This window comes from Muscardinus avellanarius (assembly GCF_963383645.1).
Source record: "Muscardinus avellanarius genome assembly, chromosome: 11".
NCBI classification, from domain to species: Eukaryota; Metazoa; Chordata; class Mammalia; order Rodentia; family Gliridae; genus Muscardinus; species Muscardinus avellanarius.
The window spans coordinates 69,314,448-69,337,998 of NC_137797.1; the positions used below are offsets into that span (position 1 = coordinate 69,314,448).

The window sequence follows — 23,551 nt, forward strand, 5'->3', positions numbered from 1 at the left end:
CTCCTGGGCTACTCTGTATATAGAGGATATAATGCTTAGCTTAATTAACATGTATCTGGATGATACACTGCAAGTTCCTCACCCAATTTAGCATTGCCCTGCACCTGCACTGGTGACTATTTTGCTTCTCACAGCAAGTCTCCCTGGCCTAAATCTGTATTCTGCATTAGGCCAATGCAGAGTGCTGACACTTAAGTCTCCACATAAGGAAAGAGGACTAATTTATTTGACAATAAAGTTTAATTTTATTTAACAAAAAATCTTTTGTGCCTGAGGACCCAATGCTCTGTTAACTTGTGGGGTCCAGTCAGGTTTATGAGATAAGTAGGTCTTACTTACTGTTTTGAGAATTGTTCCTGCCCCATCACAGCTAATTAAAAATATGATCTGAAGTTTAGGTGTTTCTTAGGAGAATGGCTTGGGGTGGTCTGGATTGGGAGAAAACACCTCACAGACAATTTATCTGTGGGATTTCAGGATATCCACAGGCCTACAATGACTGAGATATTTGGAATACGATAAATTTAATTATTTTAAATGTCCTATTTCTACACCATATCTTAATTTTTCTTTCCAATATAGTACAACAGAGAACTAGAAGCTACTTTTCAAGAAGCACTGACTCTTTATTTGGGCCTGTAGGTGTCCAATGGGGAACTAAAAGCAGGATAAAGCTTGGCATCTCTGCCTTGTTAATGCTTTCAGATTCCTGCTCTGTTCTGCATGTAGGGATCTTAAACATTTAAGGAGTGTTCATCTAAAAACTGTTAATACTAGCCCTAATTTTTACCTAATCTATCTCATCTCCCTTCAAAACTGAGGATACCATGATAAGAATAATTGAGGTATTTTCAAGATTGGCAGAGGCATTCATCTGCTGGCTTTTATAAAGTCCTATCCCCTGAAGTGGCACCTAAAAGTCTTGGCTTGTTGCCCTAAACCTCCCAGTAACAGCAGATCCTCAGAGGCAGATCACCTCAGGACGAGACTGCCCTCTAAGCAGGAACAACTGTCTCTTGGGAACTGAACTGCCCCCTTCTAGAATGGCAGGTCTGATAGTAAACATCCTGACCAGACAATGGAGACTGTCCTTGAGTGATGCAGGCTCCTCCAGGGCTACCTCCCAGAACCAGAACTGAGATAATGATCAACCAGGCCACAATGTGATCAAGACTGCTGAATTATGACCACCCCTTAGCCCAGCTCTTCCAGTTTGAATCTAAGCTCCCGTCAGTACCCAAGACAAGGCTGAGACGCTTCATCTCACTTCCCAGTATGGCCACAGTGATTACAGTTCCTTTCTTGCTTCTGCTATTATTCTTTCTGTTTGGCTTTTGGGGTGAGTGGCCAGATCTGATTTGGTGGAACTCCCAGAGTTGGCCCCATGGCCTAAGTCTCTGGTAATAGAACAGCAGTGCTTCTTAAAACATGGTCTGAGGATTTCTAGTGGTCCCTGAGATCCTTTAAGGGGGGGCATGAGGTCAAAACCATTTCATGATAATATGGAGATATCTATCTTTATCACTCTGATTTTCTCATAAGCATACAGCAGACAAGGTAGGCCTGAAAGTTTCTATATATCAGATTTGCCGCCAGCCTTAGCAACTTAGTGAGGCCCTCTGCAACTTAGTGAGGCACTGTTTCAAAATAAAGAATAAAAAAATATAGGACTGGAGGTGTAGCTAAGAGGTAGAATGCCCCTGGGTTCCATTTCCAGTACCACAAAAAGGAAGGAAGGAAGGAAGGAAGGAAGCAAGGGAGGGAGGGAGGGAGAGGGTTATATATCTATATGAAATTGGGCTTTACATACTTATATATATATATATATATATATATATATATATATATATGTATATGTATATATAGCAACATATTCATACCTGTAGAAGCAGGTATGATATTCTAGCTGTTTTCTATTAAATTACAAATTAAAGAGAACTGAAGAAATGAAAACAATTATCACTTTCCCACTAATTTTTTATTTCGAAAAACAGTTCATTTGTATAAAATATATAATTTATTTTAATTATATGTTAAACGAATACAAAATTAATGGTATTCATCACAATTTTATTTATTTTTTTGTGGTACTGGGGATTGAACTCAGGGGCATTCTACCTCTAAGCCACACCCCCAGCTCTATTTTTTTTATTTTGAAACAGGATCTCACTAAGTTGCAAATGGCCTCACTAAGTAGCTGAGGCTAGCCAAGAACCTCCTATTCTCTTGTCTCAGCCTCCCAAGTACTGGGATTACAAGCATGTGCCACTATGCCCAGCTCATCACTATTTTTTTTTCAGAATATATCAGGTTTATATTAGAGGACATGTATGCAAAGAAGGAAAATTATAAAAAGGTTCCCCTTTCTGAGGAAACAAAGTGGTGCATCGTCTATTTCTTTTTTAAAAATTATTTTTACTAATTTATTTTTATGTGGATCATATTGAAAATGGTATACATTCAGACTGTCTCATCCCTATTTAAATATATTAGTAAATATTTTTAAAAGTTTAGTTATAATTTTTAATTAGATAAATCAAAAGTACTTTTCAATACTAAGGACTGAACCCAGGACATTCTAACTTTTAAACTACACTTCCACCACTAGTCTTATTTTTCTGATTTTATTTATTTATTCATTCATTTACTAATTTATTTATTTATGATACTGGGAGTTGAATCTAGGGGTCTTGGACCTCTGAGCTATACTCTAGCCCTATTTTATTTGGAAACAGGGTCTCACTAAGTTGCCTCACTAAATTCCTGAGGCTGGCCTGGAACTTGTGATCTTCTTATCTCAGCCTCCCAAGTACTGGAATGACAGGTGTGCACCACAGTGCCCAGCTTTTTTTTTTTTTTTTTTTTGTTAACTTATCATGCACTGATGGTCTTAAATCTGCGATACTCCTGTCACAGCCTGCCAAGTACTGGGATTACTGGCATGTACCACTGAAATCTGGCCAGAAACATATTAAAAAAAAAAAAAAACTCCTTAAAGTCCTCAATAATGTTTAAAATATTAAGGAGTCCAAAACAGGAAGATATATAAGGGAGTTCTAAGATCAAAAACATTTTGCTGCAAAAGAATAATTAAAATACTTTACAAAAACAGGGTGTGGTGGCACATGCCTATAATCCCAGTACTTGGGAGGCTGAGACAAGAGAGTTGCAGTTTCAAAGCTAAACTCAGCAATTTAGCAAGGCTCTCAGCAACTTGGTAAGACCCTGTTTCCAAATAAAAAATAAAATATGCCTGGAGATATAGTTTAAAGGTAGGAAGCCCCTGGGTTCAAACCCCAGCACCACAAAATAAACAAACACTGCAAAAATGAATATTCAATCTAACACTTATTAACTGTCCCAAGCTTTATACACATGGAGAAATGGGTAGGATATGGGAGGGCAGGAGATTTCTCAGGAGAATCTCAGAATATGAGTCTGTAAAGGAAACTGACACGTATCTGAACTGTGCTCCAGGAAAGCCAAGGCCACAGTCTTCACCACTGGAAGAGATGACCATGTGTGTATACAGTGAGGGCGAGGGTGGGTAGGTGCACAAACTGTGGAGTAGATGGACCTGGATTTGTTTCTTGACTCTAACACCTACTAGCTATATAACCTTAGATAAGTCAGTAAATTTTTCTAGACCTGTATTCTTTATTCTCCAAGTAAAAATCAGAAAAACTGCAGGAGAGTCATGGGGCAAAGAGTATTATTACCACGTGGGACATCTAAGCAAGTCTTGGCAGTTAGCCATGGGCTCTAGGAATCTGTAATTTTTTTTGAAAGGGTAAAATTAGAGGAAGTGAACATTTTCATGCAAAGCAGGGCATCTCAGAAGCCCAGTCTTATTTTTTGAGCTAGGGAGCAATCAATGCAACTTTGTGCTAAAGCCTATTGATTAATCAGAGTCTATTCAATAGCCAAGTGCAGCCAGCACCAAGGTATTCATTAACTGGCTCAGTGACAGCTCTCAAGACGAGGACAATATAACAACCAAGCTGCAACAAGAGGCTGAGCAGGGAGAAAGGTGACATGAAGGTGAGACAGAGGTGGCTCCAGCCATAAAGAAGTCCCAGAAGAGGTTAAATCAGATTTCTAAAAGTCCTGTGCTCATCTGTTGACAGTAAATGAATGGTGGCCATGTGCAGAGAAGCAGGGCTTGACTTGAGGACTTTAAGAGAAGAGAGGATATAAACATACATAGCTGGGCGTGGTGGCGCACGCTTGTAATCCCCGCACTTGGGAGGCGGAGACAGGAGGATTGCGCTGGTTCAGAGCCAGCCTCTATGGATTAAGAGACCCTGTTTCCAAATCTAAAAATATAAAATAGGGAGTGTAGCCCGGCGGTAGAAGGGCTTCCAGGAACCCCAGTACCACACACAAAAAAACATACATAAACATGTATGTAGAGTATGCACACAGTAAGCAAAATCAACAAAGAAGCACGAACAAAACACAATGGGAAGATGAAGTGAAATTCCCACTTGGGAATGAGGGGTGGAATGAGATAAAGAGGTGAAGGGTAACTGTGATGTGGACATTCAGAGATGGGAAAATGTGAAAGGGTCTTTCTGGAGCCAACTATAGAGGTTAGAAAACAAACATGTATCAGAAGCATCTGGTAGTTCATTTTGGGTTATGTACTAGGTGTTTGACAGGGCAAGTGACTGGAGATTGAAAAGGTAGCTTGTGCCCCTTGTGGGGGAAAGGAATGCTACTAACACCATTCTAAGAATTGGGACTTCATTAGCAAATACGGGGGAATTTGATTAGGAGACTCCCTGCTCCCTTTCTTCTACTTTTTTTTGGTACTGAGGATTAAACCCAGGGGTGTTATACCTCTGAGCTACACTCCCAGACATACTTTATGTTTTATTTTGAAACGGGTTCTCACTAAGTAGCAGAGGCTGGCCATGAACCTGTGATTCTCCTGTCCTCAGCCTCCTAAGTACTGGGATTATAAGCGTGTGCCACCACGCCCAGATCCACTGTTTGAAATTGTCAATATTTTCTTTAGCCCCCAACTCAACTTCTTGTCTCCTTCAGTAGGTTTTCTTTTTTAAAATTAACCCTCAATAAGACCTTATATTCCTTACATTATGAAAAAACTAGACTGTCAAGGACCATCTTCCTCAGCTTTCTACTTCCTATCTATAAATTTATCCGTCCCACACTCCCTATCTTCCTGAAGTTTCCAGGAATAAAATATCCCCTTTCACATCTATTTCCCTATCGTCTAAGTCTGTGGTCCATTTCTATTCTCTTCTACTCAATTCTAATTCCACCCTTCCCCTTCTGTGTCCCTCCACCAGATTATAAAAATGCTTACTTTCTTTTCATCTATCTATTCTTTAAAATAGTTTGAGTGAGAAGTCTACCCTTGCTGTATCCACCTCTCACTCAGTGTGGCATTCATGCGTACTTGGAAACATGTCTTTAAAGTTCTCAATTACTTTTATTTTGTCAAATCCAGTGGACACTTCTAATTGTAATCTCACTGGGCAATTCTGTTAAACTTCAAGCCATTGATCACTTTTCTGCCTTCTCTAACTTTCCTACTTTTAGTTTCCACTCTTAGTTCTCACAGCACCTCTAATGGCTGTCATCTCTTTTCTTTCATGAGCTCCATATCCTATGCCCGTGAACAGCAATAGTTACATCATTGGCCCACTCTTCTTCTACCTGACACATTCAATTTGAGTGATCTCGAGTCTCGTGGTTCCAGTCACCACCTTTCAGCTCAAAACCTCTTCCCTGAGCACCATTTGACTATTCGTGTGTCTAAAAACCTCTCTACTTGGCTATTAACAAATAATTCAAACTAGCAGTGTCCAGATTGGAATACACTTTCCTTCCAAACCTGGACCATCCTCTCTTCTGTCTACTGCTCCTCCCTTATTAGCATGCATACACAGTTGCACATATATGTTACCTATTCTTGTTTATTCTTTAGGCCTTGTTTAAAACTATAGCTTTGCTGAATACTCAGGTTGGGACAGACCTGTGCTTTCCAAAACACTCATAGTATATCTAAATTATGGAATAATACTATTGACGCTATTACAGAAATAAATCTTTAATGTCATCTGGCTGCTCCACTGTAAACTTCCAAGGGATGAGGTTTAATCACCTATTAATCCCTATTAAGCACAACCCTTAAACACATGGTAGATACTGTATAAGTGCTTGCTACATGAATAATAAAAGCTACAGTTTAGAAAGTGCGCTGCTGATAGCTTACAAACCATAAAGGAGAGGGAGAAAGACTACAGAAAACAAAACTGCAGCAGACAACTGCAGTAGGAAAAACAAAAAATGAAAAACCCTGAAATAAATTATGAATAGAAAGAATGGGATAGATGGGAGAGATTTTGCTGAGATAAAATAAATGGGACTGGCCAAAGGCTCAGCTGGGGAGTGAGAGATGAGGCTCACTTCTGGGGGGGAAAAAAGACACTGAATACACTGACATCAGCAGTAACTGTACTCTATTCTCTACCTCCCAACTTTCCAACATAAAATGGAGAACTAAATAGCCTAAGAGCTGAACTTTGGTTGTGTTAAAATTCAAAGATTAGCCGGGCGTGGTGGCACATGCTTGTAATCCCAGCATTTGGGAGGCTGAGACCTGAGGATCGCGGTTCGCGGACAGCCTCAGCTACTTAGTGAGGCCCTCTGCAACTCAGTGAGACCCGGTTTCAAAATAAAGAATAAAAAATAGGGCAGGGAGCGTAGCTCGGAGGTCGAATGCCCCTGGGTTCCATCCCCAGACCCGCCAAAAAAAAAAAAAAAAGCCAAAGATTAGTACCATGAGATGATATTTTAGTAATAGAATGCTCAATAATTATCAGTCCTCTCCCCTCTCTTTCTCTTGGTTTCTTCATTTACCCAAGTTGAGTAAACTAGAGATTTCAATACACAGTCTGCTAACTTATTAGTATGACACTGTATATCTAGGATGCTGAAATGATGCCATGCTCAAATGAAAGTGTCCTATAATCTCATGACTCCTGTTACTATTACCTATAATTATATGCAATTCTTAAACAGATATTTGATGTTTAGCCACCAAGAGAAAAGTTCTGGTGTTTTAGTACTCAAGATTGGCTGGTATGATGACTATTTTAGTGTAAAGCAAGGCTGCCAGATGTGATCATACAATCCAAGGGCTGCCTTAAACACCAGGGACAGGAGTGTAGGATTAGAGAACAGGCTGTCCTAATGTTCTTCTAACACTTCCTCCCAGAGGAAGACAATGTGGAGCGTGGAGAGGAAGAACTGAGGATGCAGGGATAGGTCTGGAAATCCTAAGGCCAAGGGTACAATAAGAACAAACAGCGCTAGCAAAACCAGAGTTCCTTGGGTTGACCTGACCCAATGCAAAGAGGTTACCTGATTCATAATAGAGAATTTCCTCCCCATTCTGTTGTCTGGCAGCCGAAAGATCGTCCTCTTTAAGCCATCTTCTGACTCTGACTTGAACACCTTCTCTGGATCCCCTTTCTCCTCTCCTTCAGAGAGCTCCTTTTGCTTCCTTTTCTTTCTCCTGTTCCGTCTCTCCTTGGCACTCTTTGAACTGAGTTTAGAAAGTTCAGATGAACTGCGAGGAGAACCAACCCCATCTTCACCTTCTTCCTCGATGGCGTCTTCTGAGACAGTGCCTGCTGAAGTGGCCATTGCAGCAGCCTAGGAAAGAGGCCACAGCAACAGAGCAGGTCAGAAGTGTAACCCAGGCCCAAACCAGTCAGTGAGTTCAGAACCTTTCCATTCGCACAGCCAGAGGAAGGAAGAAGAATGTGGCCAGGCCCAGCCGCCCCCGTTTCCTAGGTGAATTTGTCCTCGATCACACAGCCCTAAGTGATGAGAGCAAAACCCAACGTTGAGAACGTTGGAGTTTATTCTTTTTTTTGTGTGTGTGGTACTGGGGATGGAAACCAGGGGCATTCTAACTCTGAGATAAACCTCCAGCCCTATTTTTATTCTTTATTCTGAAACTGAGTTGCAAAGTGCCTCACTAAATAGTAGCTGAAGCTGTCCTCAAACCATGATCCTTCTGTCTCAGCCTCCCAAATGCTGGGATTACAAGCTTGCACCACTATGCTTGGCTTGGAATTTATTCTTTTGAGGATCTCAGACAAGAACTTGGTTGCCTTCTTGGTACTAAAGGATCCTTTCTGAGCAACTCTGGAAATAAAAGTTAAGAAATCATACTATGTACTATGGAGCCAACAATATAAAAATATACAGATAATGGATAAGGATTAGAAAGTTAAGTGTTAGAAGGCTTAGATTATGAGTTTGTTTTTCAAATTTTACTTTAATATTCTGTCTGTACCTTTTTTTTTTGAAGATTTAAAGAAGTTTATTAAAAAGATAGAAATATAGAAAATAGAAATACAGCCCCATGCCAAAATGGCATGGCGGGTAACTCGAAATGAATACACCCTGTACCTTCTTTTTAACCAGAAATAATATCCTATAACTAGAGAATCTCAAGGTGATTCTAATATTTTTTTGACAAGAGAGCAGATATCATACTTAGTATATAATAATGTGCTAAGAAAAGCTGTGCTTACATGAAGCACTAGAAAAACTGTTCTGGCCACTTTTTTCTTTCCAGTCATTATAGCTGAACACACTGAAGAGCAGCCAGGCATGGTGGCATGCACCTGCGATCCCAGTTACTCAGGAGGCCGAAGCAAAAAGATCAATTTTGCCAAGGAGCTCAAGGCCAGCCTGGACAACAGAAAAAAAAAAAAAAAAAAACCCCAAAATTTGGCCATTAAGAATAACAGAATAACTGGATTGACCATCTGGGTTGATTTAATCAGATCACTGACCTCTACTTGACAATATGCCTAAAAAAGATCAACTGCAGCAGCCACGGATGGAGCCTAGCGGCTGCGTCTAAGCAAAAGACCGGCCACAGAGTTAATCACCAACCTGTGCCTCTTCCTGCTGCTTTTTAAGTTGCTCCAACATTGCTTTGAATTCAGCCTCTTTTTGCTCTGCTTCCTCCAGCGTCGCCTGGTTCTGCTCTTCATAAGCCATGGCCACCACAGCCAAGATCAAGTTCACCAGATAGAAAGAACCCACAAAAATGACCAAGACAAAGAAGATCATATATGTTTTTCCAGCTGCACGTAGGGTCTGCAAAGACAAAGATCACCACCTGAGAATGTGGATCAAATGAAGTAGGCTGAAAACACCTTGAGGGCCTAGTTCCTCCGCAGTGGCACTGTCAGCAATTTGAATAGGACAGTCCTTCCTTGTGTAGGTCTCTTTCTTACTGAAGAACACTAAGCACTCCCAGTGGCTGAATGGTCTTCCTTATGCTAAACTCACTAAGTAGAGTAGTGCCTCCCCTCCATTGTGACAAAAAAAAAGTCTTCTTCAATTCCTAAATACTCCTTATAAAAATATTTCTTTCATAGAAAATGCTTTAATTTTTTTTTGTGGTGCTGGGGATGGAACCCAGGGGCTTTCTAACTCTGGGCTACACTCCCAGACCTATTTTCTATTTTATTTGGAAATGGGGTCTCCCTAAGATGCTGAGAGCCTCTCTAGTAGCTGAGGCTGGCTTCAAACCTGCGTGATCCTCCTCCCTCAGCCTCCCAAGTGCGGGGATTACAAGTGTGCGCCACCACGCCTGGAAAACTTAATCTTTGTAATGTCTAGTATAGTCCCTTGCACAAACAGGTGTTAAATATATATATATATATATATATATATTTTTTTTTTTTTTTTCCAGTACTGGGGATGGAACCCAGGGCATTCTACCTCTGAGCTATAGTTCCCAGCCCTATTTTTTTTTAATTCTTTATTTTGAAACAGGGTCAAATTGAGTTGCAAAGGACCTCACTAAGTAGCTGATGCTGGCTGTAAACTGAGATCCTCCCGTCTCAGCCTCCTAAATGCTGGGATTACAAGTGTGCGCCACCATGCCCTCTGGTTAAATATTTCTTAAAACAGATTCCCTAGGCTCAAAAATCCAAAAAGAAATATGCTGCATGTTGAATCAATAGAAAGTAGGGAAAGCCGCGCATGGTGGCACACATTTGTAATCCCATCCCTTGGGAGGCTGAGATAGGAGGATCACACAGGTTCAAAGCCAGCCTCAGCTATTTAGTGAGGCTCTCAGCAACTTAGTGAGACCCTTTTTCCAAATAAAGTATAAAAAAATTAGGTCTAGGAGTATAGCCCAGAGATAGAAAAGCCCCTGGGTTCCACCCTCAGCACCACAAAAAAAAAAAAAAAAAAAAAAAAAAAAAAGGGAGAGACAGCAGATTCCCATGCCAGTCAGAGGCTGCCAAGGCTGTAAGCTTCTACAGATACACATGGCTGAATATTCGAGAAACAGAGATGAGAGCTGAGAAAATGTACTTAATATTATGAACCAGATGATTGTGGGAAATGCTATCCTCAGATGCTGCTCTATCTCTTCACTACAGCTCTCTCATACATAATCTTCCCAACTCTATACATCCTCATACAGACTCCATCACCAAAGAAAAAAGAATTATTTACCAGTTGATATAAGTTTTCCCAATAGTCCTGGGTCATAAGGCGAAATAATGCCAAGAAGGCCCAGCTGAAAGTGTCAAAGCTTGTATAACCATAGTTGGGGTTCCTTCCTGCTTTCATACACTGGTAACCTTCTGGGCATTGCCTGAATAAAGAAAGGAAAGTTTAGGACTTTTTAACATAATTCTACCCAGCTATGACCTTGGAGATCATAAATAACATAATTCTATGACCTTATAGATAAGAAGTAGCCATCTATAATGGGCAAGCCAACAAACTGGAAGAAGAAAAATGAATTAAAAAAAGAGGACAGAAATAAGTAGCTTATCAAGTTCTAGGGAGATTCCAGCTCAGAATCACATGGCATATTCCTTAAAAATGCATATTTCTATGCCTTACCTAAAACCCTGGCATTAAAAAGCTTTGAATAAGGGATCCATGACTCTGCATTTTTAAGAGATGTGCTAGGTAAATTTTTTCCCCAGTACTGGGGATTGAACCCAGAGCCTTGTGTATTCTAGGCACGTGCTCCACCAGCCTCAGGTATTTCATATGCATGCCAAAATGAGAGCCACTGTCCTAGATTCATACAGAGTGCAATTCAATCAAATTCACCTTAGCTACTATCCCGTGTGTCAAATGCCTAGAAATTCCTCCCCCCCCCCCAGTACTGGGGATGGAATACAGGATCATTTTTACCTCTGAGCTACACCCCTAGCCCCATTTTTTAGTCTTTATTTTGAAACAGGGTCTAAATGAGTGGCAAAGGACCCCACTAGTAGCTGAGGTTGGCTATGAACCTTGATCCTCCCTCCTGTTTCAGCCTCCCAAATGCTGGGATTACAAGCGTGGGCCACCACACCCGGCTAGAAGTTCCTTTTAATCATCTCTTGTTCTTTTAACACTTGCGGTGACAACCTAAGTCATAATGGGAATTTTGGTGACCCCAGTTATATAATTTCTTCTGCTTTTGGACTCACCTGAAAATTTTTTTCAATATAATCTCAAGTATCTACTTTAATACAGAAATTAAATGGGCTTCTTATTGTCATCATCATATTAAAATACCAGTTCCTAGGGGACAAGTATCTTCTGAATAATGACATTGCCTCATCTGTATAGCTGTCTATATACAAAGCACTTCCATATGCATTATCTAACTGGCTCTTTATAGTAGCTCCAAGAGGAAGAGATCATGGCTTATTAAATCTATTTTTGTGGTTGATGAAATTGAGGCTCAGGTAAATTAAATGGCTTGGCAAAGTCTTAGAGATAGAAGTAGGAGAATCAGGACTCCAATATTATGATGCTATCCAGTTCTTCCCCCTGACATTAGGTCTAGGCCATTGTTGGGTCATGCATGGATGCTAAGCTACCACAAAGACAGTGTCCATATTATATTATACTAATTGTGTTAAAAGAGAACAAAGGGAGTCTACAAGAGGCAGGTAAACTACCTGGAGTTACAGTTTTTTCTTATCCTTTCACATATTTCATTTTAACTTAAGACTACAGATACTTTCACTTACTAGTTAAATGTCAAATTTGAGTGGACAAATATGAAATAGAAAGAAAATCTGAGTCAACCAATAGGTCAGACCCAATTGTAGGGTCTATTATATGAGCTGAAAGAAAAGTGAAAATATTGGCTGTTTTGATCCAACTAATAATAGGCACTTTATTTTAAGGAAGGAGAATAAAATTAGGTGAGCTACTTACCCAGCATCAGAACTGTTCCCACAGAGCAAAGGTTCCAGCATGCCAGGAACAATATAAAAATTTGCTAGAAAGGTTTGAAGAAGCAGGAAATGAATAGGCAAACTTAAGTGAATAAGAGAACAAGGTTACAGTGTTCCTAATGAGCCCTGGCAGGAACAGCCATCGATTTTAGCTCACATACATCTTTCCCCATAGCAATGAAAACTGACGAGGATTCCGCTCAATTAATGATTTCCCTATCTGTATTTACAAAATAAAAGTACTACCCTAAAGTTCTTGAGGAAATTCTCTTCATGGAACTTGACTTCCTTCTCTGGAATGTGAATCAAAGAAGACTAAAATAAGTTTTCTGAGCTCTTCATCCCCTTAGACGATTTGAATCTTTTACCCTTGTAACTTGTTTTTTATCAAGATACTTTAGAACTCCTTTGTGGTCACTAGTTCCCCTGTCCTATTTTAAACTAAAAAGTGTGTCCCTGAAATCTCCTCTGCAACTTTTTTTTTTTTTTTTTTTTTTTTTGCGTTAACTGGGGATGGAACCCAGGGGCATTCTACCTCCCAGCTACACCCCCAGCCCTATTTTTTATTCTTTATTTTGAAACAGAGTCTCACTGAGTTGCAAAGAGCCTCACTAAGTATTGGAGGCTGTTTGGGAACCTCAATCCTCCTGTCTCAGCCTCACAGATGCTGGGATTACAAGTGTGTGCCACCACGCCCGGTTTCCTCTCCAACTTTTTCTTATAGCTACTTAGCTGACTTTATTTCTCAGGAGTGGCTAAGCATGATATCACTAGCTTTGGTTTTTTTTTTTAATTAAAGAAATATCACTATACCAAATTTTCCATAGTGTAAGGCCCAAATGCTTTGGTTCCTCAAATGAAATTATTAAAATTACCAAACTGTTGTTGTTGTTGTTGTTGTTGTTGTTGTTGTTGTTGTTGTTGTTATTATTATTATTATTATTATTATTATTATTATTATTATTATTATTTTGGTGGTACTGGGGTTTCTGGAAACCCTTCTACCTCCAGGCTACACTCCCAGACCTATTTTATACTTTTTATTTGGTAACAGGGTTTCTTAAGCCAGCACAGCTCGCTTCAAACCTGCGTGATCCTTCTGTCTCCACCTCCCAAGCACGGGGATTAAAAGGGTGCGCCACGACGCCCAGCATAAAATTACCAAACTTTAATAGGATTAAATGGTGCCTGAGAGATTGTCTGACTCTCTAACCTAGATCAATTACTAAAGTCTTACTAGTAATAAGAAAGCCTGGGTTCCATAGGCATATTCTGGACCAAGCATTTAAATATACCAGGCTGCTGGGCGTGGTGGCGCACGCTTGTAATCCCCGCACTTGGGAGGCGGAGACAGGAGGATCGTGCAGGTTCGAAGCCAGCCGCGCTGGCTTGAGACCCTGTTTCCAAATAAAAATATATAAAAAATAGGTCTGGGAGTATAGCCCGGAGGTAGAAGGGCTTCCAGCAACCCCAGTACCACCAAAATAAATAAATAAATAGATAAATAAATAAATAAATAAATAAACAAACCAGGCTACCCAGTGAGGAAAGAGAGAAACTTTATCAATATTCTAAGACTGAGGTTTAAAACAAAATTTAGGGGTACATGTGAAGAAGCTATAAGGCCTTGTTTGGTTTTAAAGGAGTAGAAAAGAGAAAGGAAGAGGCTGATATTAAGAGCTTCTGCACACTATCTTGCCTTGAGGGAAGAGAATAACTTCATGAGATCACTTCAGGCAGCACGTCCAGTCCTTTCTGTGTCCAACTGTTTTTGGTACTGGGAATTGAACCCAGAGGCATTCTACTTCTGAGCTATATCCCCAACTCTTTTTTATTTTTATTTTATTTTGAAATAGGGTTTCACTAAGTTGCTAGGGCTGACCTCAAACCTGTGATCTTCTGGTCTCTGCCTCCCAGGTACTGGGATTACGGGCATGTGCTACCACGCCCGGCTTACCTAAGTATTTTTTAAGCCCCATGGTGGCTTGTGCCTGCATAAAGTAAGGATAGCCTTTTCCTCTCACAGGGGAGGAGCCACCTACTTTTATTGTTGATGTACTCTTCCCAGTCAAAGCCTTTGGTGCCGTTTTCAAGATAGCTCTCGTTGAAGTTTATGGGCCACACGACACACTTGTTTCGCAGGTTCCCCATGAATAGCTGCAATCCGATCAGGGCAAAAACACTCAAGCAGAACACGGTCAGGATCATCACATCTGACAGTTTCTTCACAGACTGAATAAGGGCACCCACAATTGTCTTCAGGCCTGAAGAGACAGAGCCCCCAGAACCAGAGTCAGTTTGCAGCCTCCCCACCTCTCCCAGCCTCCCTCTCAGACCCAGCTCTTACTCCTCCCCACAGCATGGCCCTGGGAATGTGGCCACTGCATCCATATACCATGAAAATAATAATGGGTCTGCAAGATCAGTTTCCAGAAGTGTCCACTTTTAAGTTATAATTCTTAAAAAGCAAAAGAAAGCTTCTTCCCCAACACATGTCTCTTTCTTCCTGGATGTACTTTCCTGTTTCTGATTATTTTTTAGTTTCCCAAATGAGTCAGGTTTTCAGTCCTCAGGGCTTGTTCCCTCTGCCTGGATGCTCCCCTCAACCCCTTGTCCTACCTGCCCAACTTCTCTTCTCCTTCAGGTCTCTGCACACACAGCACTTCCTTCAGAAGCCTTCTCTGCCTTCCCAGCTTGTCTCCCATCCCTGCCATGCTTACTACCTTGGTAGCACCTTCCACTTTCCTCTGAGGCATTTATCATGGTTATAATTCATTTCTCCTATCTGTATTGTTCATAGCTGTATCTATAGTGCTTAGCCCACAGTAAATATTTGTTGAATAAACAAATGGAGAAATCTAGGATTAAGGAGGCTTCTAGGTTGGAAAGGGAACTACTGGGAAATTTAAAAGCCAGTAAGAAGTGAGAAGGTATACTATTTTCCCAAGAGCTCCGGAAATGCCAACATATTGAAAAGGTTAACTATTAATGCAGTATTTATAATTTGTCTTTCTACTGATAGGTACATCTTTCCCACATCACATATATGCCCTGATTGTTACAATGCCTTCACTTTTTTCTGTCCTAGATTAAAAACAAAAACACTTCTAACCCATTTTATTTTCAGGCTTAAATGCAAGCCACGGGTTCAAATTTAAACCTAAAGAAGGTAGATTTCTTAACTGCACAAAGAGAGAGAGAGAGAGAGAGAGAGAGAGAGAGAGAGAGAGAGAGAGAGAGAGAGGAAGAGAGAGAGGGGGGGAGAGAGAGAGAGAGAGAGAGAAGAGAAGAGAAGAGAAGAGAAGAGAAGAGAAGAGAAGAGAAGAGAAGGAGAGCGAGCGCACGACTGGGCTATACCAGGACACAGCCAAGAAAGCACTGGTGTTCCTGTGACCAGTGCACTGGGACAAACAGCAGGTGTCTAAGCCCTGACATATGACCTCAATAAGAAATGAAGTACTTCCTTCCTTCCAATCTCTGGTCCACTCTGGACTGACCTCTCAGGGAGCCCTAATCTTGGTTTTGAGGTTGGGTGGATCACCATGAATCTTAACTGAAGTTATGCCATTTACTTGTGTAACCTGAGCAATATACCTAACCTCTTGGACTCAGATTTTATCATCTCAAAAATGGAGATAATTAGGGCTGGGGGATGCAAGTCAGTGGTAGAGCATTTGCCTAGCACACACAAGGCCCTAGGTTCAATCCCCAAAACCACCAAAATCAATGAAGATAATTATAGTTGAGCACCAAGGACTGTGTGAGGTTCAAGCATAATTCATATACCACACTTAATGAAACACCTGGTGTGTAGTAAGTGACTCCAATGTTAACCATTATTATCTGAACCTCATCTATATAAAAAGTTCACAATACCAACCTCAATGACTCATGAGGTTTAAATAAGATAAAGAATAAAAAATACTTAATACAGTGCCTGGTACATAGCTGGTATTCAGCAGTTCTTAGCTACTATATCTATTTATATGTTTATATAGATATATACACATATATGTGTGTATATATATGTATATCCCTATTCAAGGGACATGTTTGGGATAACACTGCTCATAGATTAACCATCATATGATAGTGATATAGACCTGGGCCATCTTTGGCTACATTTTAAAAGCAACCACCTAAGCTGGGCATGGTGGCACACACTTGTAATCCCAGCAGTTGGGAGGCTGAGACAGGAGGATTGTGGTTCATGGACAGCCTCAGCAACTTAGTGAGGCCCTTTGAAACTCAGTGAGACCCTGTTTCAAAATAAAGAATAAAAAAATAAGGCTTGGGGTGTACCTTGGAGGTAGAATGCCCCTGGGTTGCATCCCCAGTACCGCAAAAAAAAAAAAAAAAAAAAAAAAAAGCACGACCACCTAGAATTTTCAAAATTAAGTCCAACAGAATGTTCTGAGTTCAACTGTATCAATGGATATTGAGCTTAGTGCAGGACCTGGCACAAAGCAGATATTTAGTAAATATTTATTGAAAGAGCAAATGGATGAGAAATTTCTCTCTTTTACACAGATATCCCAAAGGGGACCTAAGGGGGAACTAAGGAAGGAAGTGCTAAGAATTAGACTAGAGTACTGCAGAAGTGTGCAGAGGTCTGTGCTTTCTTACAGAGTAGCTGCCAGGGGGATTAGGAAGAGCTTGCCTGGCTCCAAGAAGCAAGGTCATCCTAATCAGCTTCCTTTCCTCTACACAGGGCTGTGCAGAAAGCACCAGGAGGGAAATCAGGAATCCTGGTCCTGGCTCAGTCACTGTTTATGACCTGCCATGATTTCAGAACCCATGTAAAGCCACCTCTCAGAGTCTTGTTTTCTCATCTGCAGAATGTGGATGGACAGCACTGTATGGCCATGAAAAGTAAAGGAGAAACTAAAGAATGTTCTCTAAAAGTCCTTGAAAACAGCATAGCGATGTCTAGATTCAGTAGTTGAAATTTCAAACTATTTTGTACAGGTGATAGCCTGGGAAATCATCTCGTAATCACCTAGCTAGGTAAGAAGATATTGGTGGTATAAAATAGATGGCAGCCATCAGGAAGTATCCCAGGGTTATGGAATTTGTTTCTGTTGCTGAGGCACAGAAAAGTCCTAGTTATATTTTGACTGGGTCGAGACAGGTATATATATCGGGTCAAAAATTCAACTTTAGGCTTCTAAAATTATGCAGGTCTACTGTTTTCAAAGTCAAAGAGTGACTTAAAAAAAGAATACTTGGATGGGTACTGAAAAGGAAAGGAAAGCTATACGGCTTCCTTTTCTGCATTTCTTTATGAGGCACTTACATGGCTACCTTTCCTAAATGGTTCAATGTATCTGAACACCAGATCATCATGTAAGGCTCTTTCTATGCTGTTTTAATTCAACCAAAAAGTGAGGCGTAAGCTGTCACTTATATTGGCAACAAGAGTATAAGGTATAAAATAATCAAACCAATGGGTTTGTTTTAAATAAATAATTTTAAAACTACACAATTTTAGCATGAATCTGATCTAGTTTTCTGGGTAGGAACTCTTTTGACAGTTCTAAGTCCATAGAACAAGAAATTCCAGGCCATGAGCTCTGACTATCCCTTGTTCCCTAAGGATGGGCTCTTAGCAGCCTTGTTTGGACAAGGTAACCTTCTCTTAGTAGTTATATATGTCAAGGTGGACATCTGATCTAAATCCAGATTCTTTTTCTACAGAAATTTGGAACAGGACAAATTTCAGCTATTCGGTCTTCTCAAGTGGTGGGAATGGTAATATATAAATTTGGCAGCTAAGTGGCAGCCATATTCCATCATTATACCAAGATAGGTCTGAGAAGTAAAGGAACTTTGTATGTGAAGAAAGGGCAAGGGGAAATAGACACCAGAGAGAAGAGAAATGGAAAGAAGTACTTACTTCCCAGAAACTGAGTCTTTCTGTCCCTGCATTTGGGTTTCAACAGGTTTCCAGAGGCCCAAGACCATTCCAACCCTTGGGTTCCCTAAAGTACTTCCAGACCTGTTTACATGCACCCAGAGATACTCAACTAATATACCAACCATGCATGGCACTCATCACTTCTTAGAAATAGACCTGAATGCTTACAGGCAGAGCTGGCTAACAACTCTTCCCCATAAGCCAGATGCCACTACTGAAGAAATCTGGAAACAGGAGTTCAGAAAGCTACAACATAATTAAGTGTTTTGAAGTCTAAGGCTTTGGTAATACTGTTGGTGAGAGTTCCTTTAGCTTTCAAGAAGTTTTAAGTAGAAACTTAGTTGTAAATGGTATCCAGTTGCTTATACTCCGCAGGGGCCCAGAGAAACAAATCTTAGTTAAACAAGAATAATTATTAAATAACATTAACTACCACCATCTATACAGTTTATTCTCCAAGAAGCTCATCCAGATCCAAAGCAAAGGAAGAAGAAAGGTGATGTGGCATCATGTTTGCAGGTGAAGGCACCCGTGATACAGCAACATCAAGTGTAGTCAGTTCCTGAACTGCACACTGGTTTCAGCCAAGGATCTTCTTCCCTCCATGAGGGCTGATAACTGAGAATGACCACGTCTGCAAAGGCATCGATGCCAGCTGATGGAGGTGATGCCATGAGCGCACTTCCTGAGCTCAAGCTCTGCAGCCTTGCCAGCAGTGGCTGCCCAACACAGTGAGTGCATCCAGCACCAAACATGGGTCAGCAAAGGCAAGAAGCTGCTGGTAGAATTCCTGACCCCATCCACACAAGAATGGAGACTGCCACTGCTCTGGCTGCTAAGAGGAGCTGTCTTGCTTCTTCTATTGGCTAACAACACCACATACTAGAGCAAGCAAGATACCGACTGAAAAGTGATTATCCAAAACAGAGCAGAATGCTCCTTCAAACGACTCCTACACAACAGAGTGTGCAGCAGAAGCCACGTGGGGGCAAATTGGACAGCAAGAACTCTCAGTAGAGGTTAACACTGACTAGCATTGGTATGTGTCTAAGCAGAAGTTAATATATTTGTTACAGATCCCCAAAAGACACCTAGACCTAGTGTATAGAAAGGCCAGTTACCAGAGACTAAGTCAGGCTATCAGGAATTGTGAGAAGCAGATGAAGCCACTGCGATAGGATTCTACTCCACTACTCCAAAGGCACCTCTGATCTTCCCATCACCTTTCATAATACCCAGCAATCTCTTGAACAAATGAACAAATCCAGCTTATGTGCTATGTTCAGAGAAATCAGCCATGCATGTTGGGATCGAAATTTTCCATCACTGTGATGGCAAGATTAGTATTAATTCATATTCCCCAGTGTGTAGCTTCAGGTTGAGAAATCTCCGTGGTTTGAAGTAACAAGAACTATTCCCCCCTGCCCCCAATTAATACCAGAACAGGCCTCAGTAGCAGTCACAAGCAGTTCTCAGCCCAGGGGAAAGAACAGCTCCCCAGTTCCCAGGGTGTGGCTGGGGCCAGGACAAGTTCCAGGGATAAAGTAGAGCCTCACCAACTTTCCTGCAGCAAATGCAATCCTCACAATGTTAGTTCTTAAAGGTTCCTCAGACCAAGAGTAATTTGGGAGAGATTAGGGGCTATAGATTTATTTATTTGAGACCAGATTCACACCACAAAGTATAATCCAAACTAAACTGGCTCTCAATGGTGGGTCCAGGAGATCCTGTGAATCCAGTGCTTTTCTACTTAGAATCACTATTAAACTCTAGTTTGTTTCTCAGAAGCAATGTGAAAGGAGAAGTACAAAAGCAACAGGATTAATGACAAGAATATTTTTAAAGAAACAATAAATCTGAGTAGAGTCTTAAAACACTTCCTTTTTTTTTTTTTGGTGTTGGGGATTGAACCTAGGGGCATTCTATCTCTGAGCTATATCCCCAGTCCTTTGTATTTTCATTAAATTGCTGACCATCTTCATAAATTACTGAGTTTGGCCTGGAGCCGGAGATCCTCCTGTTTCAGCCTGCCAAGTACTAGGATTACAAGCATATGCCCCTCCGCCCTCCCCCTGCCAGTTTAAGACACTTTTTCTATCCCCTTCACTATACAGTGGAAACTGCCACCTTCATAACACACACAAGTAAAGAAAGTGTTTTCTTTGTGAATTGTGGGATGGGAAGGGCCCATCATTTCCTCTGCCTCCAACCTGGTCCCACTGGTTAGGAATGAAAGTGAGAGAAATAAAAGCAGAGATACAAAATATCCAAGAGAAAAGTAATGGAGGAATTACAAGTATAAAGAGAACAAGATGGTGTTAGAAGCAGCACTGGCCAGCAGTAGAGAGAAGCCGGGCTTTGGGGGAATCATTTAATGACAGGGTGGCCCACCCCACTGGTTCTATGTAAGTGCTGCCCTCCAAGAGGAGACGGGGAAGCCTCCTTTAAGAGTCCTATGCTATCTGTAGGCATATCAGTCCTGTGACATAGGATCAAAGCATGTAGAAGCTAAAACTTCTCATAGAGTAACTTGGAAGTTCATTTTTCTGCCCAGGCCCCAAATAAATAAAAACTGAAAGCAAAGTTTCAGTTTTTAGCAAGAATGTTTCAATGTCAAGTTGAACCTGGCAACTTCCAGGCCAAAGATAATTTAGAAAGGGTCTCCTCTATCAGTGGCCCTCTTAGCACACTGTTCTCCAAGTTGGTGCCTCTGAAGATAAGGGAGACGATTGGGTGACAGATATACAACCAGGTCTTGAGCAAGCAAATAAAAGGGTCAGATTGTGGGTTTGTTCTTTTCTAAGCTACAGGAAGGCTTTTAAGCAAGGTATTTCTTGCATAAAATATTGAAGCTAACTGATGCACCTTCCTCTCTAATCTTCTGGAGTCCTGGTGGCCCTGACATATTCAAAATATCTACCAGGTGCTAAGGAGGGCAGCGTTGGCCCAGGTGAGATGTGGCGAGTGCTCTAGGAAAGCAATTATTCTCATGAAGGCAGCTGAGGCTTGGAGAGCTCTGTGAGACCTCGCAGACTTCAAGTCAGCTCTGTGGTCACTCTCACTTGCGTTCTATTTTTGGCAGATAATGGCAAAGCCTATAATCAGACTGGGAATGGGAGAAGTCAAGGAGAACAACGTGTGTGTGTGTGTGTGTGTGTTACTAGGGATTGAACCCAGAAGCATTCTACTCTGAGCTACAACCCCTAGACCTATTTTATTTATTTATTATTTTAAAACAGGGTCTCACTACATTGTGGAGGCCTTGCTAAGTAGCTGAGGCTGGCTGTGAATTTGTGATCCTCCTGTCTCAGTCTCCTAAGTACTGGTATTACAAGTATGGGCCACCATGCCCAGTCGAAAACAACATTTCAATGAAGTGATACATGAGAAAACTGAGTACACAAAACACCTGGTTTTGGTATTAATTTTAATAATTAATTTGGCTATAATTTTAATTCCGTAACACTGGAATAAAAATCAATTTTTAAGCATGAGATAGGCCCAGATCTACTGACTCATACCCTGGTGCCCCGGAAGGAGACCTGGGTACCTGATGGCTACGACTAGGACAACAGTGCTCTGGGGGAGAAAGCATGACAGGTTTCTTTAGAATTTTCATGAGATGGGGGAAGTCTTTCCATGAGGGAGATGTCAGCTATTGGATTTCTCTTACTAACTCTAAAACGTAGAATCGGGAGGAAAACTATTGGAATTGAAAGTCACACTTTAATTCAAAAAACCAAGTACACCTCTTACTGACAGTGATTTATTATTAGACTTACTATCCTTCAAGTTATTTTCCATCCCGGTTAGCTTCCCAAAGCTAGCTCGATTGGGGGGTGCTTCTAGAAATAGGAGTCTGCAAATCTATTTCAAACTGTAAAGCTAATGTCTAAATCTTGACACAAACCCTTTCTTTGGGCTTCAATTTCTTCTTTATGATAATAACTGTTACTACTACAGTGCTACTGTGGAGCACTGCTATGGGCCAGGCACTTACGGACACTGCATATTAACATATGTGTATGTATTAGAAGAGTATTAAGTAACATGACATTGGACAAGAGCTACTCTGCAGAAATGCCCTGGTCAAAAGTTAATCATACAGCAGAGACAAAGGCAGAGCGATGAGTTAGACTAGAGATGGCATCTGCTGCCCCAGTTAGTGAACAGAATGTAGCTTTCCAATTTAATTCTGGAAGAGAAGTTTTGAGATCACAAGAACATAAAGAGACAGATGCCTAGCAGAGTATGCTGGGGGAAGTGAGCAGAAAACACGGGATCATATTTTAAAGGGCCAGAGGAGAGAGACCAAAGGAAAAAGGAAAGTAAAGATTTGGCACTCCAGCTGCCTCAGGGAATAAGACAAGCCTGCCTAAGGGTTTACTTTCCTTGGGGTTCCCAGCAAACCACATTCCAAGTCTACCCTCGCTAGGATGCTGCTTTTATGACCCCCCATCCCATCTGCTATTTAAATAACATTGAAAAGGGGAAAAGAAAAATATTTCTGAGTCAGCTACAGGGGATGAGGCATGTGATCAGAATAAAATGCCACTGTTCTCTATGACCCTGTTCCTACAAAACTGCTGTGGAAAGCCTGACCTCTAAGGAGTCTTCTTTTAAAACACTGAATACAGCTGAAGTCCAAAGAGCAACAGCATAGTCTTGACCTCTACTAAATCACTGCCAGTCTTTTGTAGGCTCACAAGACTAAGTATCTTTCCTGCCACACTTTAGGACCAGTCTTTAGAAAGATAAGTATCACCCAGCTGCAATGATTTAAATTAAGAGATCTTAACCTGTGGTTCATAAATAGGCTTGGGGGGTGGTCTATGAAACTTCATCTGAGTCTCAGAGGGATCCAAAACCTTCAAAAGGTTAAAAACCATAGGGCTAGTTCAACCAGAACCAAAAGGAGAAAGGCAAAAATTCTAAAGAAATTGTCAGTCAATTACCTCTCTACTCACCTTCTGATGTGTGTGTGTGTGTGTGTGTGTGTGTGTGTGTGTTACTAGAAATTGAACCCCAAGGCATTCTACCTCTGCCCTACAACCCCAGCCTTTTTATTTATTTACTTTTGAAACAGGGTCTCACTAAGTTGCTGAGACTGGCTTCAAACCTGTGATCTTCCTGTTTCAGACTCTCAAGTACTGGGATTACAGGCATGGGCCACTATGCCCAGCTTCTGATTTCCTTTTTCCCCCTCCAGTTTCTGAACTAATTAATTGCCCATATTGTGAGTTGTATCTTATCTTACCTTTGATTTTTCTTAAATAGCACCTGCATTAACTTTCATTGGGATTTATGTTTGAGAATGGTCCCTGAGTGTATGTTCAGCTGATAACTACTGGTTCTCATTCTAGGTAAA

At 40.9% G+C, this 23,551-nt stretch overlaps 1 protein-coding gene across 3 annotated transcripts in view; it reads right to left on the reverse strand.

The window, feature by feature from the left end:
* SCN8A (sodium voltage-gated channel alpha subunit 8) overlaps positions 1 to 23,551 on the reverse strand; it is a gene marked incomplete at both ends in the record, with an annotated part of 135,092 nt that overhangs the window by 79,969 nt on the left and 31,572 nt on the right. For all 3 annotated transcript variants that reach the window (XM_080705436.1, XM_080705435.1, XM_080705434.1), the window contains 5 exons: positions 7,396 to 7,689; positions 8,947 to 9,153; positions 10,531 to 10,672; positions 12,247 to 12,310; positions 14,309 to 14,530. In XM_080705436.1, coding sequence (XP_080561562.1) covers positions 7,396 to 7,689; positions 8,947 to 9,153; positions 10,531 to 10,672; positions 12,247 to 12,310; positions 14,309 to 14,530 — 929 coding nt within the window. The remainder of the gene's footprint in view (positions 1 to 7,395; positions 7,690 to 8,946; positions 9,154 to 10,530; positions 10,673 to 12,246; positions 12,311 to 14,308; positions 14,531 to 23,551) is intronic.